General features: G+C 41.5%; 1 protein-coding gene across 1 annotated transcript; it reads right to left on the bottom strand.

Moving 5' to 3' along the window:
* Positions 1 to 15,236: 15,236 nt before the first annotated feature.
* spry4 (sprouty homolog 4 (Drosophila)) lies at positions 15,237 to 22,145 on the bottom strand. The gene is made up of 2 exons (XM_028595181.1): positions 21,930 to 22,145; positions 15,237 to 19,383 (listed from the first exon to the last, which is right to left on the bottom strand). Exon 2 carries the CDS (start codon positions 19,330 to 19,332, stop codon positions 18,181 to 18,183), a length of 1,152 nt encoding a protein of 383 aa, XP_028450982.1. The 5' UTR covers positions 19,333 to 19,383; positions 21,930 to 22,145; the 3' UTR covers positions 15,237 to 18,180.
* Positions 22,146 to 22,423: the final 278 nt, after the last annotated feature.

The following is a 22,423-nucleotide window of genomic DNA, read 5'->3' as shown; positions in this document are numbered from 1 at the left end:
TAACTTCCACTGCCTCTTCTGTCTCTCTCACACACCTCCATAACAAACAGCAAGGGTCTGGGCCCCCAAGGCTTCCTGTATCCTACAAACAGCCAGCAAATAAACAATCACATTCATTTACACACAAGCATTCATTCGTGCACAGCCGTGGTGCAAACACACAAGCATTCAGGCATGTGAAGACACACACATGCGCGCACACTCTGCGACTGAAAGAGGACTCGGACCAAATGGGTAACCACTGCTATTTCTTCCCTCATTAAGCAGCAACATTACGAGCTGACACTCTGAGAGGCCTGAGGGCTTGGACTCAGTGTCCCGAGGTTTCCACAGTTAAAGGGGGAAACGTCTCCTTCTGTTACAGGAAGAGGGAAGAAAGGAATCAGAGGAGATAACCAGCGATGGCGCAAATATCTAATACCCATATTTAAGAGGTTAAATCAAGGAAACTGCATCCACAGGCTGATTAAGGTCATAGAAGTGGATGAGTTTTCTTTTGGCATTCTCAGACTCTGTTTCTGACAAGTGTTGAAATTGCCTGATTCCTTCTCCATTCTCTGCAAGTTCTCCAGTCAGAATAGAAGCATTTTTTATCACTATCATTATGAATTTGGCGTGATTTCTTGTGAATAGGTGCACAACTTCGGCTTTAAAGTACAAATGATAATTTTAACATATTTGTATTTGCACCAGCAAGCGGATACCAGGTGTTAATTAGTGAGCTTTAAAGATGTTGATAGTTAGATTTTAAAGCTCAGCTTGCTGTTGTTGCTTCCAGTCTTTATGCTAAGCTGTTTTATTGCATCATATTGAGCATACATGAGAGTGGTATTGGTCTGCTCATTAAAGTCTTGGCAAGAAAATAAATGAACACATTTTTAAAAATGTTTTTGCTTTGACTTGTGCAATTACCTTTTGCCAACATTAAATCGAGGGACAGTGTGTTAAAGTGCACTAAAATGTCTGCATTATACATCTAATGTGGATGTAAACATCAAATTAAAGCTGAAAATAATCACTTAAACAATGTTGCTTTTTCATTTAAAATTCAATGTTCAGGAGTGCAGAACTGACGCAAAAAATATGTCATTGTCAAACTACCTATGGGCTGCACTCTATGTACAATGTATAAATATTAGGAGGTTTACAAAAACATTTATTGTGAAATAATTCACCTCTGGGCCAAAGAACAATTTTGATTGGTCTATGTTGACTGAGCATTTGTGAGTTGGGATGGAAAGAAGTGGTTTCTGGGAAACCATAGCTCGCCAACAAAACCAACATGCAATCCTCCAAAATTTAAAATATTTGTTGTGCAAATCTGTGGTTCTTAGTGTCAAATAAATTTTGATTAGCCAAACAGGAAAGGAGATTGTGTGGTATCACTGGGATTACGCCAACACCCAACATGAGACTATAACATGTTTTACTACTACTACTTCTTAACATTGAAGTTTGATCAATTTGACACAGCCCCTGTGTATACATATGACATCTCTGCATAAGGTATGTTTGCAGGCTTTACTGAGGAGAACTTTATAAAAGTATATACAATAACAAAAGTTACTTCTTCCACTTAGTGAGCAGCATTATTGCATGACAACCCAAGACCATTTCATCATAAAGAGGCACCACTTTCTATAAGAAACCCTTTATAAAGGTTCATATGTTGTAAGTAATTGCTGTATTATAGGTTGAACAATTAACTAATGCCGTTTTAAATACTTTATAAGCCATTAAGAACAACATTTGGCTTGTTGGCTTATAATTGATCTATAAGGTAACCTTATTAGAAAGTGGTACAAATTAAGGTCTGTTGTCAATTTTTATATTCCCTGTAGTTTCTTTAGTGATCAAGCAGTTAACTTACATATTTGGAAGTATGAACACCTTTGTTTACAGCGGCTCTGAATGTGCCTCAAGGTGTTAAATGAAATTGATTTTTTTGTACTTTATAGCAAGAATTTTTGCTGTGGATTAACACGTATCACTAAATATTGAATGGAGCTGCATGTTTAGTGTGTAGCCAACGTGTTTTAGCAAAGAAAGAAAGGAGGGACATCTAAAAACCAAACTTTAAATTCATCAAGTGCAAGAGAATAAAATCACACTTAAAATCTATTACAGTACCGCTTCACAAAACTGTTGCTACTATTTTGTAAAACTTATGTAAAGTCCCAATTTTTAGCCCACCAATGATATATTTTTGGCTTCAAATGCAACATTTGTTTATAATATCCTTTCCTCTCCCCTTGTCCTCCTCTTCTCGGGCGTGTGAAAGGAAGATACACGGGTAGCAACAGAGGAAACATAGCAACCACATAATTGGTGGCCAGGATCAAACTCCAATCACATCGTCCTATCGGCGAGGCGTAGTACCCAGTTCTTTTCCCATATATCTTGTGCCATAATGACTGTGACACAGCTCTGCTACTACAGGGTTTGGTTGAGTCGGAATGTATGTAATTGGTTTACAGAAGTTGTATTTAAGGAAAAAAAAATCTGCAAAGTTGCAAGTCACTGACATGTACTCACTGTTGTGGTGAAAACATCTGTAGGCAAGACTCAGTTTACTCGCCTTTTAGAGTAACATGATTTTTTTTTGTAACATAAATCATCAGGATGCATATAGTGTATATTAAGTTTTAAGTTACATAGAATAATTGTCTGATATCAGACATAATTGTCAACTAGCTACACTCTGTTTCTGTTGAGTTGGCAGATTCAACGGTCTTGACCCATTCAGTAGACTATTTTAAGTGGAAATAGATTGTTTTCTGCAGTCACAGTGGCCTAGTTGTATCTGCATTTACTATAAACAATTACTTTATAAACTAAAGGTTTACTTTTTGGCTTGTATGAAGGGAAGAGCATTAATGAACTTGGGAATCCTTTTTTTGCATGTCAAAAAGCAGTTTCTTGTGGTTAAACATCAATTACAGCCTAAAATAAGGAATACATCTGCTGTTTTGATTTAAAATTGTAAGCAGCTAACCAGTAAGTTCTAAAGGTTTTTGTACTTTGAATGTAAGGGATTTAAAGCTACAGCTGCTGCAGTTACAAAAACAGTTAAAATATATTATAGATTCTAAGTTGGTAAGCAGGAAAAGAGGTCAGGATTTGTATGCCTTGATTTCCTTGAACTGTACGGCTATAAAAATCCAAGGACGGGTGTGTTGATTTTAAAAGGTTGAGTCTCCTTCCTGTTATCAAAGACAGACGTTGAGGTGGTGGACAATTATGTAACACTGAGTATCATGGACCTGTTGCTCAGCTGAGTTCTGAGGCCAAAGAAAAGATAAGGAAAGAAGGACAAAAAAGTCCTTTGATGTAAGCTTTAATGTAACGTTTCCATTTTCAAAAAGCTTTTCCCTTTCTCTTTTGTATTGACCTCCTATTGGTAACTACAGTATTTGAGCAATGTTACCTACATTTCTTCTATGGTTGTTGAGCTGTTTCCATGGCGATGGTAGTCTCAAGTTTAGCATCCAGTTCAGCCCTGAAGGGAGAGGGCAGCCAACTTTTGTGGATTGTGATTCTAATTCCTTTTTTTTTTTTTTTTTTGCACCAGACTCCTGTCTTCTCTTCTGCGTTTTAAATCTCTCAGACAAAACAATTTTTTAATTAAATATATTAAATATATTGATTAAAATGAATTCAAACCTGCAAGGAAATGTTAGAAAAAGCATACTGATCATCTTAATCAGACTCCAAACTCCACCAGGAAACAATATGTTTCATCTGAGGCAGTTTAAAATTAAGGACCAGTTTCTCTGAAATTAATTAAAGAATAAAATTCACTTTTCTACTAACTAAAACTTGTTCAGAGGTGTGTGTGTGTGTGTGTGTGTGTGTGTGTTCAGCCTGCACAAACAGCTAGCTTGCTGTGCTGTGTGGTCGTCCCACCAGTCACAGGAAGTTAGTGTCCCAGGCATCATTGTACTGTGGGACAGAGGTGTCTTTGTTTGGGCCCCGAGGTCGTCGAGCAGGTGCTTTGTCTCCGCCGCTCTCTCTTTTCTCTCCCTCTGTCTCTATCTTTTTCTCACTCTTTATCCAGATCTCTAGCTGTGTTTTCCCATGTATCATGCACATTAAATGCATGGAATTACAAATAATTATGGATATCTTCCTGATATGAATGCCACAAAAGTGTGAATTTCAGAGCTAGAAAATGGAGCATCTATTGTAGTGTCAAGTTTGTTAACATTCATTTCATTATTAAGCTTTCATTTATAGTGAAACTGACAATCTTTCTTTGGACTGGTTTCCAGTTGGAAAAAAAGAACATTATTCAATATTTGCAGAGAATGGACGTATCTCCCACCAGATGGTTATGATAACAATTTCACAACAATTTAATTAAAAACACTGTTTAAACGTTTTTATAACTTGGGTTATTTGCTCATTTCTGGGATTGCTGCAACATGCTGAAAAGAAGTAAAATGACAAGCCCCCAGATGTTAGGCTAACTTGATTGCTCCATGCTCTGGATTCATTCTCTGATCACACTTGAGCTTGTACTTGTACTTTAAGATATATGTGCTATTTTGTTTCTGATGTCATAATAGTGCATGGGGTATGGCACTTGGACACTGGCTATGGCAACTGCCACTATTGGATCCATTATCCAACAGATTTGTTCAACCAACTATCCAGTAATCTATATTGGTAATACATGTGTTTGCCTTATGTTTATCTTGACTCTGATGAAGACACGGTGTTGAAAAGATGGTCTGTTTGCACTATTATAGACTGTAAACCATTTAGTATGCTCCAGTCCCGGTCTAGGAAGTCAGCCAAACTTAATTTAACCTATTAAGAAGAGAATACGAAGACGAAGAGTAAAATTACCACTCAAACTGTCTGTTGTTGAAATCCATCACAGATTACCGACTGACCTCAAGGTTCAACTTTGACATACCATACTTACTAAAGTTCTACACGCACAGAAAGCTACATTATTTGATCTGTAAGACTTCATTTTAGTGATGACATTGTAATAAATATTAAAGCTCCTTTTGCAAAGTCTTCATAAAAATCATCCTACAATCCAAATGTCCCTAATTTCAATATTTGATGTATGAAAATTATAAACCCTGATTTGAGAGCGCAGATTTCACTAAAACCTTCTTAATATTGTAATACAGAAATTTGGGGATAAAGCTGCACTTAAAACCAGCTGATGGAAATGGATCTGACATTTATTTTATACTCTTTCATAGTTGGATAGAAACATAGCTCTTTATTTGTCTCTCTGTCTCGTTATTGAGCATTAATCATAGCTTATGTCTGACTTCAGCAGCCTGGACAAACATGGCATGCTGTTTACAGCATCGTAGGCCATCGGCAGGAAAGGAAAGGATGAATCGGGACTGTGAGGAAGTATTGAAGAAGGCAAGTGTACGCAACCACACAAAAACACGAGCACACACACAGGCCCAGGAAAGAGGAACGTGAGAAAAGAACGAGAGGGAGATTAACGCACTAATCCAATATCCGATGCTCCTGGACGGAGCGGCTGTTGAATGATGCCTCGCTTTCTTTCTCACACACACACACACACACACACACACACACACACACACACACACACACACACACACACGCAAGATACTGTAGAGGGGTGGGGGTCTGAAGGATCCATCTCGTAAGCATTTCAATGAGACAACCACTTCCTTGGCTAAACCACACGCACACACACACACACACACACACACACACACACACACACACACACACACACACACACACACACACACACACACACACACACACACACACACACACACACACATATATTCTAGTTGCTGCTAATATACATTTGGCTGCATTTGTATGTCTGTACACAAGCGTGTGTGTGTGTGTGTGTGTGTATGTGTGTGTGTGTGCACAAGTACGTGGTTCAGCTCAACTAGTTCCTATAGGTTCCCTTTCTTGGAAACCATTACCTAAATCACTTTTCACAATGGCTGGCAGGAAGTGAATTCAGAGGTTTATAATTAGAACCTCTGAAAACATGGAGAGAGGGGATTCTCTATTGAGACATATTGATTGGCAGCTGGGTACAGAGCTTTTTTGAATAAGATTAAAAGCCAACCAGTTTATCTAATATTGCACATCCCTAAAGTCAAGGCAGTCTCAATGCACACACTTTAAAAAATGAGAAAGAATCATTAAAATTAATGCAGTACAACTATCCTCACCTATCACCTCATGTGATGCTTCTTTCTCTTAAAATAATGTTTTTTTATGATAATTGGATATTGCATGGTGCCCACTCAAACAATAGTTGCTCACCCAGGACATACGCTTGCTGGTTTGCTTTCAACTTGCCTTCTTACCACTTCCCATGTGCATTACTGTCACACAAAATAAGCTTTTTGTCTTTCCCTAAGCCCTTCCCAAATGGCTAGCTAAACTGTAGTCTATATCCACAAACTTCCACTTCCGGGATTGCTCTGTTGGGCACCGAGGCCCATGACGATTGTGATTGGTTTAAAGAAATGTCAATAGACCAGAGCATGTTTTTCTCCCATTCCGGAATGCTGTGTAGACTAGCCAGACCCTCCTCCGCAGCGCTGTAGAGGAAGGTCTGGTAAACAGAGACTAGTTTAACTGTTCTCCTCATACCCACTTGTTATGAAAGCTAAAACGGCTGGAATAACACTTGTACGTAACTAGTTGATTTTACTTGATGTACAGTGCTAGTCCTCTTCTTTGCTATCTCCACTATCTATTTTGCAAGTGCACCGTTGCTGCATCTGGGGCTTTGCTGCCCCAAGACAATTCATTTAAAGAAATACATACAAACCCAGAGCTTTTTTCCCCCTATCGCAAACGTAAACTTGTGCAACCAGACAATACTGATGGGATTACATTTCACTGGAATTGTACCTTGTACGATTTCATAATGTAATCAAAGGTTCATCAAACTTTTTGTGCTAAACATTTCACTTCTATTTCTGTGATAATGTACCTCTTTCTAAACTTTCATGCAGTACAACTGGCTTCGGCTAAGAGATCTGTGAAGTTGGAGAACAGAGAATGCATGACAGGAACTTCACAGGAAGAGAAAAGGTCAGCCAACAGGAACATGAGAGTGCCAACTAAGCTAAAAGGAAACATTGAACCGTAGTGAGACATGCCGAGATACCCCACCCTTAGGTCCTAAACATGCAAACACATATACACGCACACACAAATGCACACAACTCTCACATATCTGAGAAAACATGACTTGACCTCTCTTTTTGCCCATTGGTGCATTACCGTGCGAGGTGGTGAGTTGTTTCTGATAGGTTGCTGTGGTGATTTACCTTGTTGCTCATGATATTGACTGAACAGATGTATGTTAACAGGAAGGAGAGAGGGCATTTCAAAGTAGAGCTATGTTAGTGATCGGCTGTTAAAGAAGATGTGACCATGTGGAATTTACAAGAGCAACGTTTCACGAGAGTAGGGTCTCTCCTCTCCTGAGCTGGAGAGTGAGTTGGCAGATTCAGTAGAGTAACATATGTGTGTGTGTGTGTGTGTCACATCATTATTTCAGTCACTGGCACAACCACTGCTGGATTTGTAATACAAAGTTGCTGTAAGTTTATCGCAACACATCCAGCCTTCACAACTAAACTCTACAAGACCCCCAGGGTGTGTGAGAGTGAGTCCATATTAATTTTGTGAATGTTTGTATGCATCCATAGTTTGTTTATAGCATGATAAAGCGAAGTCTATATGCTGGCATGTTGCATACCCACAGGATAAAGTTCACATAAGCTGCCTGTCTCTAGTCTGATGTGTAACCTGGATTTGTTTCTTCTGGCTCTCGCCACAGTGACAGTTACAGTCAGTGAGTCTCTGGAAGTTCATTCATTTCCTATGAAGACAATGACTTAATGATTTCATGCACACCAACTGTCTTTATTTGTGCTGATGACTTTGTCAGATTTTTTGACAGCATTTTACCACACAAATTTAAGAAAAAACCCTCAGGACAGCAGTGAAATGTCCCACCATTTTTCAGTAAACGTCATGTCCAACACCAATATACAGTATAATAACCTCAACCTAAAAATCAAACAAAACCATCTCCATCTTATACATTATGCATTTAGTGCTGTAAATGGGACTTAAAATATGACAATATGTCTGTTGTCCAATCAGTGTACCGGCTCACACAGGGAACTGAAAATCAAGAGTCTAACAGGACATTGATTCAACCTCCTGAGTCCAACAACAAAGCCTCATTGTTGACAACAAAGCTGGCAGATACAAACGCACTGTTATGACACACATACATGAAAGCACGTGCACGCACGCACGCATGCACACGAGCACACACACACACACACACACACACACACACACACACACACACACAATGGCGATGACTTCCTGTGAAGTCATACCTGTTACATAAGTCTCTCTCTCTCCTTGTTTCTCTCTCTTTCTCTGTGTGTGTTTGGCTCCTTTTGTGTTTGTACTGACAGAATAGAAACTGGAGCAAGGACAGACAAGCAGACTTGTGAATGAAGCGGATTTAACCTTTGAGAACCTCTGCAGGAATTACATCCAGCCAAATATAGGAAAGACTAATAAGCAATTTGAAAATATCATGTTGGGGTTTGGAAAATTATAGCAGGCACCTTTTCTGACATGAATAATTAGTATGAATTATTAACATACACCAACTCTAAATGACTTTATAGCTCACAAATTCCCTTTTCCTCCTCTGGCAAACGGGTGATATACGTGTTTCTTGTATAGTATCTTCATTAATTACCATACATGTGAAGCCACAAATAAACCAACCTAAATCTCAGTTTTCATTGTGAGAATATCTTAAAAAAAACATCCGCTGAAAATCATAAGAGTTCGGCAGCTGGAAGATGGACCAATCAGCTATATCAACTACAGGGCGTGGTTTCGATATTAACTAAGAAGCAGCCTTTTCTTTTTACATGATTTTTGTCTCTCGAAAAACGTAATTTTGTGGACACTTTTATCTTGGACGTAGTACATTTCTGAAACTGGCAATGGAGGATAGGATATCAGTTGTATACTGTAACAAGTGGAGGTCATAATGAAGGTGATGTTATTTGCAATCTAGTGAAATTTTGGGAGGGAAAGAAGACAGTGCAACAGCTTCGCTTTTGAAAAGAGAAAACAAGATTAGAGAAAGAACATGGATAGGAAGACTTGGACAGAGAGGAGGAGAGCAAAGACAGGAATCAAACCAGCAATACTTGTCTTTGTACGTGCATGCACACGTGTGTCTATTCTCTGTTTGTGTCAGTACTGAGTGTAAGAGACACAAGAGATAAATGTATGAAATGTTATTGTGGCGGGGCTGGCACTGTGCCAGAGGAAGTGCTTGGCTTTGACAATGCTCTCACCAGGAATGCACTGCAGGCTGCCGCCAAGTGGGCGTGTCGCTACTCCGGGGTCGGAAGCCAAGTTTGGTCGGTTCAGTTTTGGCCCCTCCGACGCTTCGGGGGACCATTCTGCTCCGCTGTTGTTCAGAAAGAGAGAGAACGAGAGGGAAAAGAGAGAGAAAGAGGGGAGAGAGGGTGTAGGTTTGTGTGTTCTTGTAAGCTTACTTTGTATAGATTTGAAAGAGTGTGTTTGTGTGTGTGTGTGTGTGTGTGTGTGTGTGTGTGTGTGTGTGTTTTCCCTTTTGAGAGGAGGATCTGAAAGGAATGCAACTGTTCCTTTACACATGTCCACCCCCCCTCAGGCATCCACAGGGCCTGAAAACAGACACACACACACACACACACACACACACACACACACACACACACACACACACACACACACAGAGGTTGTGGCATGGAAGGAAGTATCAAACTACACCGGCAGAATACTTATCAAGACGGAGAAGCAAAGCTGCCCATTAAGATTCCTGAGTTTCACTGCTTATCTTTTTGCAATAACAAAATAATAGAATCCCAATTCAACATAATATAATAATATGTAGAATATCACATTTCTAGGCTTCAAATGTTAAATGTTTCTCCCTCAGTTGGAAATCTAAGACACAAGACTGCACTCTTAAAGCAGAAGTCCACTGACAAGAAGCGAAAAACTGAACCAACGTTGTTTGTCTTAACTTTTAACACATACTGTATGAACATAAAGTAACATCACTTGGTACTGGAAAACTACAAGTTCTTTATATTGGGAGGTCAGATGCAATTCGATTAAAATGCTGTTTGATGGGTTTAATTAGTTTTTCTTGTTACGTACTGCCCCTCTTGTTGACACTCTTGAAAGCTGAAATAAAACCCTCTTTCTGGGTACAGGGATTGTGTAATGGTGGTATAATGGGAGAAGACTGTAACAGAAAGTAGTAAAGAGGTTGGTGTGGTGGTGTGGTGGAGGCCTCGGTGTGCTGCAGACTGGCAGTGCCTGGTGATAAGAGGCTGCGGCCTCGATGGCCTCTCTGAGGGGAAGTGATGCAAGACAGTAGCTCTTTGTTTCGTGGCATTACTTGGTCCCATGCCAGTGGCCCCACTGAATGAAATGGACCGGTTGGCTTGCTTGCTGGCTGGGTGACTGGCTTCATGGTAGACAGGCTGACTGCCTGGCTGACTTGCTGGTAGGCAGGCAACTGCAGCACTAAAAATCGTGGCTAATCTCTCTTTTCTCTTCTTCTTTCTGTCTTTCTTCCTCTTTTGCCTCCTTGGGCTCAAAGGAACACTTAAGCTGTGGACTGGGATATATTCTGTTCCATAAAAAAAATGTGCCAGCACCACCGCCTCAGATTTTTGAAATACTGCAAGTGAAAACTATTTGGATGTTTCACAATAGCTGTGAAAGCAGAAATTTTTCATGAAAAACTTTAAGATGTTTTATATTAATACCTACAGTTGTAGTTCAAGCACACTGAGGCTCTCATTGACCATTTAAGGACGGATGCACATTAAATCAGACAAGACAAGCTTCTCAGAATCCCAAACTACCGCTCCTCCTTTGCTCCCTGTTCTCCTCCGACTGTCCCAGCAGCTCCTGCTCCTCTCCTCTCTCCCCGCCACTTCCCAAGTGTTGAAATGTGTGTTTTTCCTGCAGCTCAAGCTGTCCTGTCACACTTGGGTTCATTTTACTTTTGAATTCCACAGAGGATGGAGAGGAGTGAAAAGGAGGAGGGCAGAGGAGGAGATAGAGTGTGTGTGTGTGTGTGTGTGTGTGTGTGTGTGGGGCTACATGATCTATCTAATGTCTAAATGTCAGGGGTTCCATTTCTAAAAAGGGTGCACTTGCTATGTCTGCCCCATATAAGAGTGCACATTCCTGCAGCCTGCGCAGGATCTTATGTGCATACGAGCGTTACGAACCTCTCCCCAACTCACCTATAAGCACTTATACGCAGACATGAACTCCTCCTCACTCGCCATCATCACCCTGCTCCTGATTCAGGGCACCCAAGTCTCTAAGTGATTCCATGCACCTGTTTTTAAGAGCTTTTCAATTTGCACATAAGAAACACAGGAAATTCAGAAAAAAAATTTAAATATTGCAAAAATGTTTTTATGTCATAAAAGTCATGTGTCATATTGTGCCCTATTTCCATCATGTCTCCACGTTGTTTTTGTTCATTTGAAATTTGACTGGCGCTCTTTTTATTATGTCACCTCATTGCAGTGTCTTCTTCAGCAGTGGTTTAATGGCAACTGGAGAATTAGTGCCATCAGCTGTTTATCTCAATGCGGAAAACTCTTAATATTTACATGGACATACCAGTAATGGATGGAAACATGCATTCATTTGGATTTTGTTTTGCCAATTTACTGGAAATTTGGTTAAAATTTGCGCTGCATGTGGATGGAAACTTGATTTCTGTCTACAGGTTTATGAAGAGATTGTTTTTCCCAACTGCTATATTTTTCATGTGTGGCTTAGACACTATAAAAACCAAACCTTGAAAAAAAACAGCTAATAGTGTTAGGTTTTCCAGATGGTCACTGTGTCCAATTAGCTGAGCATGTTGCTGCTGTAACTTGGATGAGAGACAAATCATAGCTTGCAGTCTTGCACGACCTGCAGGTACAGACCGAGTTGTTTTCCATTATGAAACAAAACGCCGGATAAAATAACAAATCATTGTCTGGTCCCAATTCCACACATCTGTGCGTTTGGGCCATTTTAGGGCCAACATTCTGTAGTCTGATCCTGACTTTAGCAACAAATTAGTCTGACAAGGACGACATATCATGCTTGTTTTGTGCATATTAATTTTGCCCCTGCAACTCCAAAGGCAAAGGCATATCGTCAAATTATAACTTTTTTAATAAAAAAAATCTATTTGCATTTATAGACTGAGTTCTGTAAACGGAGAGAGAGAGAGAGAGAGAGAGATAGAGAGGGGGATGAAAGAAAAAAACAAACAAAGCGTAAAGTGTGTGTGTGTGTGTGTGTGTGTGTGTGTGTGTGTGTGTGTGTGTGTGTGTGTGTGTGTGTGTTTGGGGGTTGTCGGTGTTTGGTTGAGCTCTACAGCAGATGTGAAAATGACTTTTGCAATATGTCATCTAAACAGCAAACTGCGGGGGATTTACTTGAGCTAACTTGGAGCACATAAGTGCTGGAAAGTCAAAATTACAGTTAGCGTCTTGAAAATCTCAAACGAATTCAGACCAGCTGAGGGGAAACATCATTCATTGCAGGAAACTGGCATGCGGTTTTCCCATTGGCCTTAGCGCACTGGTCTAACACATGTTAACCAAATGCAGATTCCCACTGGAAAGAGGCAGTTTGCCCCTTTAGGTGGTATCTCGGGTCATCGATGTACGGCGATACAGTGACCTAGCAGGATGAGTTATGCGAGTTGTGAAACACAGCAGATAAGAAGACAAACATGAGATGGGTCAAGTCAGACTATGTCGCTTGGAGGTTACACCTGGTGATCCTTTTTGTCCTGCGTTATCGCAACACAACCTTTTCAGTGGGACTCAAATGTAATACTGGTGCAACACGCACACACACACACACACACACACACACACACACACACACACACACACACACACACACACACACACACACACACACACACACAGCCACTGACTCTTAACATTGTACTAGCTCAAAATTACATATATTTGTCCTAAAAAACATAAAGAACACTGTAATGTATTTAAATGTCCTGTTCTAAGTTGCTAATTTAAATAGTCATGTTTCTCTTAGACATTCACAACACTGTCCTACTTAGAATTGAGAATGTCTACATGTGTGAGAAATTACCAGCACAACAAAAATACTTTGCCATAACATAACAGCTGATGTGTCTACGTGTGTGCTGGGTGTAACTACCTTATTCTTCACACTGTACAATAACGCTCCAAACGAAGCAGAGCACAAACATGCAGCAGCAGTCTGACATACTCGCTTGTAGCCCCCCCCACACACACACACACACACACACACACACACACACACACACACACAGACACTCACACACAATGCTTAGAGAATTTAAAAAAGCACAGTAAACGTGCAGAATCAGTTTTTAAAAGCATTCAAATATTAGTTTAACTGTTTTCTGGCTGGTGTTCATTGCATTGTCTCCTGTGGTAAACCCAACCCTTTAGTAGCGCAGCAGGCCAAACCACAGCACAGAAAAATATTTGCATAGTGTTTCTGACCCAGGACTGGTTCCTCAGTGAATCCAGCCTTCCATAATACTAGCCGATAATAAATGGTTTCTTCTTCACCTGCTTGTGCCGAAGCTTCCTGTGTTGATGATAATATGCCACCCCGTGTGTTTGTTGTGTGTGTGTGTGTGTGTGTGTGTGTGTGTGTTGTCCCAGGTGGGTGCTGACAGACCGGCAGGTTGGTCTCTGATCTCACCTGTTGGAGCAGACGCTGCAGCGCCTGCAGGGCTTCTGCAGCGGAAACATGTTCTTTATGTGATGCTGGAAGGCCTGCTTTGCTCTCTTTATGTCTTCTTTTTCCTTCCTTGCTGTCTCTTCTCTACCTTTCTCACACACTCTGTGTCGTTCATTTGTTCCACTCTCCTCTCCCAGGTGCATTTGGGTAAACACCCAGGAAACAAGCGTGTAAAGGGGAAGGAGGGGAGGAAGAACGCCTCGGGGTAACAGCAGCGCAGGTGGGCTGGGGGGGAGGGGGGTGATGTGTGTGTGTCAGACAGGAAGATTTTGTGTGCTCCTGCTTCTTAAGGAGGTGCTTTGGAGAGAAAGGAATGTTACACATCCAGATTATAACAGACCACCCCTATAAACTAGAAGGAAGTCAGTTTAACCTGTGATACAAACACACACACACACACACATGAATAAAGCAGCCATCAAGCATTAAGCTCTGATATGAAGTGGCCATCTGTGTCATGTTACATCGTCTAGAGGAAGTCGCTGAATTTTTTTCCTGTTACTTATGGAACGTTTTCTTTCAGTTTAAGGTCAAGCTGCTTTATTTGGCCTTCAGTGACCTACCAGTGTTTTATAGAGAGCGATCTATTCAGACACAGGAAGCGGGGGACCTCAGGAAGTTGAAGTGTTGATGTAAAACAACTAAAGCCGTAAATGTTCTCTTACAGAATGATTAATTGTTAATAATCAGCATCTAGTCACTAAAGTGTCTTCATAAGAAGCTTATAAGTGGTTACAGAGATGTTAAAAGCTGTTTAAAAAGGGATTTTCTGTGCTATAATGTACTGTACATGACTGCAGGCTGCAGCAGTTATGGTTTCAATCAGCATGTTGGTCCTTTTTCATCATATCAAGTTTTAATAGTAGAAAATGTTGATATATATATTTGGCATTACATTAAGCTAAGGTGTGTGTGTGTGTGTGTGTGTGTGTGTGTGTGTGTGTGTGTGTGTGTGTGTGTGAGTGAGATATCCGAGTGAAAACTACTCAAAAGTAACGACACAACAGCCTGGTATATTTAACAATATATATTTCCATTGTCAATGTACATTCCATTTCAACATAAGCTTTCTTCACAAACAACAAGTTGGCATCTAAATAAATACTATATAAAATAGAACTTCGAAATAAATATATCTATAAAGGGAACCTTTTATATGAGAGATTTTTTTTCTTTTTGTTATATCTAAACAAAACAAAGCACAGATCTCATTCTTAATCCCCAACATTGACATTGCAAAGGCATAAAGGAATGGAGTAGCATCACCCAGCTGTATGAGACGTTTCCCCTTGTTTGGGTTAAAAAAAAACTCAGTGCCCGCAATTGAGCAACACAGGGGTATGGGTGTGTATAGCATTGTTGCAAAGGGGGAAAAAAAGGTATTAATCATTGAGTTGTCGTTGTTGGATGATTATTCCACACCTTAAATAAGGCTAGCGAGCACATGTAAAAGTATATAGCTAAATGAGAAGTAAAGAGCATTGCTCTTGCAGTGACAGTGCTGAGGAATAAGAGAAAAGAAAGGCAGCGACAGTTGAAAAAAGAGGTCCACTGGTTAAAAAGTAAATGGCACAGAACTACAAATTGAGAGGAAAAACAAAAATGGGGGGGCGGGGGGCACTGACGAAAAAGAGAGACACACTTGTCTTTCCGTCCCGTCTCTGTGGTATGACAAGTTTATGCACAGCAGCTGTGTTTGTCAATCAAGGCCAGGGGTGTTTGTTGGACTATTTCTCAGGGAGGAAGGAGTGAAGAAGAGGGAAGAGAGGAAGGAGGGGGAAAAAAGCAAGAAAGAGAAATAGAGGGGAGAGAGCTGAGAAACTGAGCAGTAACAGCAGGAAATGGGTTGATCCGTATAGGGGTAGATTGTGTTCCCTGTGTGGATTCAATGAGTCCACAGTCTTTAGGACTCAGAGAGGAACCAGGGAATTAGCTTAGCCTCTCGACTGCTAATTAGCCATGGATAGCATAAACAGCAGGAGTTTTTTTCTTCTTTTTTTTTTATTGCTGGGCACACTTTTCTAAATCAAGTGCTAGTGATAGAAAGACCTGTCATTTTTGTTACCCCTTCCCAGACCTTCCTCTCACCACCCTCCCTTTCTTTTTTCTCCTCACAACCTTGAAAACATCTTAATCTTACCCTCAAAATATATATTTAATATATTCTCTATATATTTTGTACTGAATTGTAGTTATAACGTACCATGCAATCTTTCAAGGACATTTAAAAGTCTCTTCTAAAGGACACAAATGTTGTGAAACTATTTACAGCAAATAACATTTCACCTGCATAGCTCTATTACTAAATATATTGTCAAAACATTTTTGATTTTTGCCACCCATCTACATGTATTAGGTCTTTGCCCAGTCACACAATCATTCTCAGTTTTGGCACCTTACTCTCGGACTTGGAATTGCTATGTTTTCAAAATATTGCCTCATACATTCAAGACTAAGGACAGCATGTTTTTTTCTTTCCTATTTTCCTGTGTGATTATCAGCTTTGTGCAACAAGACAAACACAGGTATCGGTAAAGTTAGGCACCCTAATGGAAGTTAAGGGTCCAACATGAAAGAGAGGTGTGTGTTAATGAGCAACAAAGACAGTATGCCTTTATGCCAAACAGAAAAGGCCATCTGTATTAAAGGGCAGCATGCCTTTAAGAACCAACTGCCATCAACCTCATTTGGCAAGAGTGCATAACAACTGTGATCACTCAGACAGCGAAAACAAGCTATTCTATGCTAGCTTCCTTTGGCAAAGTCCTAAGAACATCATGCTAGCCACAAAAATAGACTTTAAGAATAAAAGACAGACTATCTGATTAACGCAGCTATGCAGCATTAATGATTAGAATTTAATGAAGACACTGTGTAAAGGAGGTGTGGACTAAATGTCGTGCACGCAAACTTAATGTGCGATAGCTGAGGTGGTTTATACTGTGCTTTAGTACATCCTTTAAGGGTTTTGCGTCTTCCTAAAAAGGTTGTGCAAGTGGCAGGTTTGATTTTGGCAAAGGCTGACTAGATACAAACACAACAACTTTGCTATGTCTTCCCTCCCTCCTTTTCACTCTCTATCACTTGCATCTCCGCTTCTCTGGAAACATTATTTTCTGGCCAGTTTGTCTCTCACTTAGCTTACTTTATTTAAATTATTCACTATTGCCTTTTTGCCCCTAAATGTTTCTTTGCCTTCTTGTGCAAAGAGGAAGTAGACCAGGCTCTTCGGCAGTTTAGAAATCAACATGCTGTAGGCCAAGTTCTAGAGAGGATTACTGAAACAGTCCCTGAGAAGGTTGGGTGTACTTTTTTTTACACATTTCTCTACGACACATCGACTTCTAGCACGGTGGGTAACCATTAGACTAGAGCATGCAGGTCATGACATGCATTACCTCTGAGGTGATTGGTGAACAGCATTCAAAATCTTTTAGAATCTCCGGGCTTCACCCCCCAAAAAATAGGAAACACACTGTAAAGTGATTACTCTCTCTCACTTGCTGTACAGCTGCTTATGCACAATACAGACTTTTATTAGGCTATGGGAAATTACTATTATTTTCTCCAAAAAAAACGTATGTTTTTACAGCTCCTCCATGGAGATTAGAGATACAATGTTAGCATTACCAAGCTAGCATCTTTAAGCTAAGAGAGGAAAAATGGTGATACTAAAAGATGGTGATCATCATAATAGTGGAGAGAGTGAGTAAGTGGTGGTTTTACTCTTGCAGTGGCCTATCATAAAAGCACAGTACAGGTAATCACTTGTTCTTGAGGGACACTGGGCTGTGTTTTTGGGGGGTGGGAGCGGGACGTACAGATATTTATCTTTATCAAATGACTTTTACGCTAACCGAGGATCAGCAAACCAGCTTCTGGTTAGTTACCGTTACAAAATTATCTGAGAAATACAGAGCAGCAGAGAGGTACAATGACTTTGTGCCTTCAGCCTTCAAAACAACACAAACACCAGTCCCACAATCTAGTCTCTTCTTCTTCTTCTTCTTCTTTTTCTTCTTCAGTCACTCTTACAAACAAAAAAACATCTCAGTGGACCTGGTAACTATTCATACTAGCCAACTCTCTCAGATCAGGCCCCTTTTGATCATCCATCCTATCAAACATAAGTCAAGAAGCCATTTAAGTACCTTTGTTTTACATAAGTCACCTTCCAGCAGATTAATGGGGTAGTTTAAGGGGTTGGTGTTGGATTGTCCTATCCATAGAGAGCAAGCAAGTACTGTGTGGTCCTTTCCATTTTTTAGCGAGGCCACTGTTAGCCAGTTTGGGCCACTATCATGACTCTTGCTGCTCCTGCTTCTCTAATGTCCCAACTTTTGCTTCCACGGCACCGTTTTTACACACGGGGGCGCTCACACCACCCTGCGAGTTCTTGCAGCGGCAGCCGGGCCTGCTAACATTGTCGTAACACTTCTGTCCCAGTTTGGCCAGGCCTGTAGCTGGCAGATAGCAGACCAGGCAAGGCAGGACAACTGAAAGGGCAGCCATGAAGGACCAGCGTGCGCAACAGTTGGCCTGGGAGCACGAGCAGGGCTTGTCGGCGCAGGAGCCCTCATCGTCCTCATCCTCGGTGCAGTGGTAGAAGATCCCTTTGACCAGGCACATGCAGGTGGCTGTATCCACCAGGCTCTGAGCAGAGCACAGGCACTCCTGGTTGCAGACCCAGCAAGAGGGTAGGGTTCGGGGGAGCGTACACTCCGTGCATCGGCACTTCCCGCAGTGCTCGCAGAGAATGAGATGCTTCTTCTCGGCCGGGGAGGAGGGGATCAGCGCCAACCCCTGCTGGCCTCCAGTGGTGCACACGCCTCCCGCAGGCATCTTTGCAGACTTGAGGTCCAGCGATTTAGAGGAGGAGGAGCAGGAAGAAGCAGAGGAAGAGGAGGTGAGGACTTTTGATTCAGCGGAAGTGAAGCAGCCTGGAGTTCGGGTAGTGATTGTGTTGAGTGGGCCCTGGTGGGGGTGCAGGTTTGGGTGGTGGTCCACTGTTGGGGTGGGCGCAGCGTGGTCCAGCAGCCTCTGATCAGACGAGGTGCTGCTGCTGCTGCTGATAGAGCTGGGCCTCCCACTGAAGGAAATCCAAGGGTGAGTAGTGTTGTCCTGGTGAGGGTGGGGCTCGCACCTGCCCTGCTGAGGGTGCTGGTGTTGGTGATTGTGATGATGGTTGTGGTTTGCCCCCAGGAAGGTCTCCTGATTCTGACCAAGCCAGGTGATTCTTCGGTTCACGGACTTCTGGCTCGGAGGCTGCTGGGAGACGATGGCCGGGCTGTCGATGTAGTCATTCTCCACATGCGAGGACTTTATCTGGTCGATGGGGTAGATGGTGAGAGGGTGCTGCAGTCGGCCGTAGGGCACTCGACTGTCCAGCAGGGGCTGAGATATGAGGGAGGAGGACACTCCGGGGATGTGGTGGGGAACCCTGGACTCCATGTGTAGGCTGGTGCCTTGCACGTCTTCACTCTAAAGCAGCATTTAGCAAAACTGCAAAGACAGATACAAAAGAGAGAGTTATGACCGGCTGCATCTGCTATTGTTCAAGTTCTTGCTCTTTAACCCTTTTGATCCTCCTTTTTCCCCCCAAACACCATATCTTAAACCACAAAGACAGCAAAGTATATTATGAATAAAAGGGTGACAGGGGGAAAATAACATTGTGATCATTTTACATTATCACAAAACGGTCCAAAGACTGACAGCCAGGTTAGCCATAATGAACAGATTGTGAATACGTGCCTTCCTTAATTTGTCTTTAACCTAACCAGGGGAGGTTGAGGTCAAAACCGTAAGTTTATTTGACATGGTATGAGAAAAAAACATGTTTGCATGTGTTCAACCTTGTATTTATTCACGCGTTATATTGGAGGGTCAGGATGTAAAGTGTCATTTTTACCTTCTGTGGTATAATTTCAATTTCCTGCTGCTTTTTCATTGCTTCTGCTGATGACTACTTTGACCACATGGTTGAGACTTTTCGGTGTGACTGTAATAAATCATACAATGACTAAACGGGTTTACTAGATTTCAAATCAACACACCAAAGAGCATGTCAAACTGACATATATTACAAGTAGTTTACTTCACCAATAACAACTATTAAATCTTTACAACCAGAGTGTTTCAATCTCTCAACAGAAATCTTTTTCAAGGCCGGATCTCTGCAATCATCTGAATGTAGAGTTTCCAACCGATCTTGATCTTTAGACTGAATACCAACAGGGTTTCAAACCTCCTCTATTCTAACTTTGACATTAGAACAATAGAAGTTGGGCTCTCACCGCCTCCCCCCTAAAGAGCAGGGAGCACCAGAGAGCAGGGCTTGCATGCAAAAGACTTAAAGATGCAAAACAAGACAGAGCAAAGAGAGGAGAGGTTGCCAGAAAAGGAACTTTAACAAAGCCAAAATGAATACAAGAGGTTAAGGAAATTAGGTGTTTGTATCAAATCACACATTATTATGACAGTAATATAATTGTATCTATAATTGGTGTACTGTAATTGTGTCATTCTCAGTGAATGTAGGCCTACAGTACTGTATAGGCAACAAGCAAATTTTGAATCGGAAAAAACGGACCTATCTGGCAATTTGTGAATGGATCTGATTTTGTGAACTGCAGTTTTTTTTCTGAATGAAAGCTGCTGGCTGCATTCGGTGTTGCAAGCATGAATCAATGCGCTCCAGTCATGATGAACCTGAATGAAATCGGTTTCATCATTCATTTCATCGATGAACGCTCGACCTGACCTACTTTACAGAAACAAAAGGATGATTGAAGACAAACGACTCACCACAACCGAGATTTCCACTGACCAACATCTGCGGTGCTTAGCTAATTGCAAAATACCACAAAACCCAGCTCCTGTCCATAAGATGCATTTTGGTTTTGAAGATTCTTTCAAGGCAACCTGCAATTTCCAAGGACCTAAAAACGGTCGTGTTGTGCTTTATTACTGCTGATTGATAATCTATTTTCTGTAAAAATAAAATAAAAAATAAAAAGTCAGTAGTTTACACAGCTCTACTGGACCGTCGGCTCATGTTGTTCTCCTTTTACTCTGATTTGCAAAAGCCTGGTTGAGAAACCTGTTGCGACATTGCTGGCACGTCAAATCTAGACCATAATGAGCTCTAAGTCGGAACAGTGCGTGTGTGTGCGCGCGCGCGTACGTCCTCCCTTTGAATGGACTGAGTCATAAACCGGACGCGACCGCTCGGCATACTCAAATAGCATTTTTATATAGGCATTGTTACCACGTATGCAACACCTTACTCATAATATCTGTAAATTGACACAAATATGACATTGATAAAGAAAATGGTACACTGTGTGCCACCAAACGGTGAGGGGTAGTTTGAATCGACGGCGGTTAAATGCGTAGTTAGATTCGTGAATTTGGACGTTATTGCATTTGGCAGTTTGGAAGCTTAAACCACATTTTCATAGTTAGCCGGATAAGATTTAAAAAAAATAGCTTATGGGAAAAACACCTGACACAACAGACACGGTGCGCCAACCAGGCGGTCTCTGCAGCGAGAACGAGACACGCAACCGAACCGCCCGAGATAGGCTACAACATGAACTAGGCTTCAGAGTGGACGGAGATTTAGACAGAGGTGGAAATATGGATCTTTCCCGCTGCCTTTTATCGTGACAACGGTTTTAGCAGAAGCCACAAATAGTGACACTATATATGTTGAAATACGTAGCCTACCTGCTGTCAAATAAAGCGGCATTTCTAACAAGTAGCCTAGGCTTTACAACGCGACAGTGTTTCTCCTCTCACCACTCCACTCAACCTTGCTTTTGGTACCAAATCGGTGGTTAAATATTGACTCAAAGTGCAAAGCCAGCTCGGCGAAACGCCTTGCTGCAAAATAGAGTTTGCAAGAGCGTTTTCATGCCTGTGATCCGGCGGATTGAGAGGGACGGTCAAGCGAAGGCATTTAATGGGCTAGAAGGTTCGTGCAGCCACAAGCTCACAAGTTACACACGTTTAACGACGAGGAAACACCAGAGGTGATCACTTACTGTGGTTTCAGGATAAAATTATCATATCTTCGTTGCGCACGACGTTTGCACGCAGACTATAGTCCAGTCCAAGCGAGTGAGTAGCTCCACAAAATCTTGAGTAAAGATAAGTCCCAATGTTAGGAAATAATGTGAGCAAGGTAATGCGAAAGGAGAGCGGTTCTCCTGCACGATTCTCCACTCGCTGGTGCGTAAAGGCGATTGCCGTTGTGGACGCAGGGCTTTGGATATGATGTTGCAACCACCGAGGGGGAGGGAAGTGAGTTTTTATGAATGGGAGGGTAGAGGAAATGAAAGGGACGGCACTGCGCAGATGCCTCGACTTTTTTTTCCTCTTTTTTGTGAATGGGAGGGCAGAGCGACTCGGGAGGGCTGAAATTCGGAGGTTACATTTTTATGAATGGGGAGGACTCCGAATGGCATTGCGCAGGCGCGATGCCGAGATTTTTATGAATGGGACGAAATAGCGAATGTGTGTGAGAGAGAGGGAAGCG

The sequence above is a fragment of the Perca flavescens genome, chromosome 13 (genome assembly GCF_004354835.1).
Source record: "Perca flavescens isolate YP-PL-M2 chromosome 13, PFLA_1.0, whole genome shotgun sequence".
NCBI classification, from domain to species: Eukaryota; Metazoa; Chordata; class Actinopteri; order Perciformes; family Percidae; genus Perca; species Perca flavescens.
This window is presented reverse-complemented; position numbering and strand designations above follow the sequence as displayed.

Bases quoted from the DNA above. Each gene is read 5' to 3' on its own strand.
- spry4 (XM_028595181.1), bottom strand. From the start codon at position 19,332: ATGGAGTCCAGGGTTCCCCACCACATCCCCGGAGTGTCCTCCTCCCTC.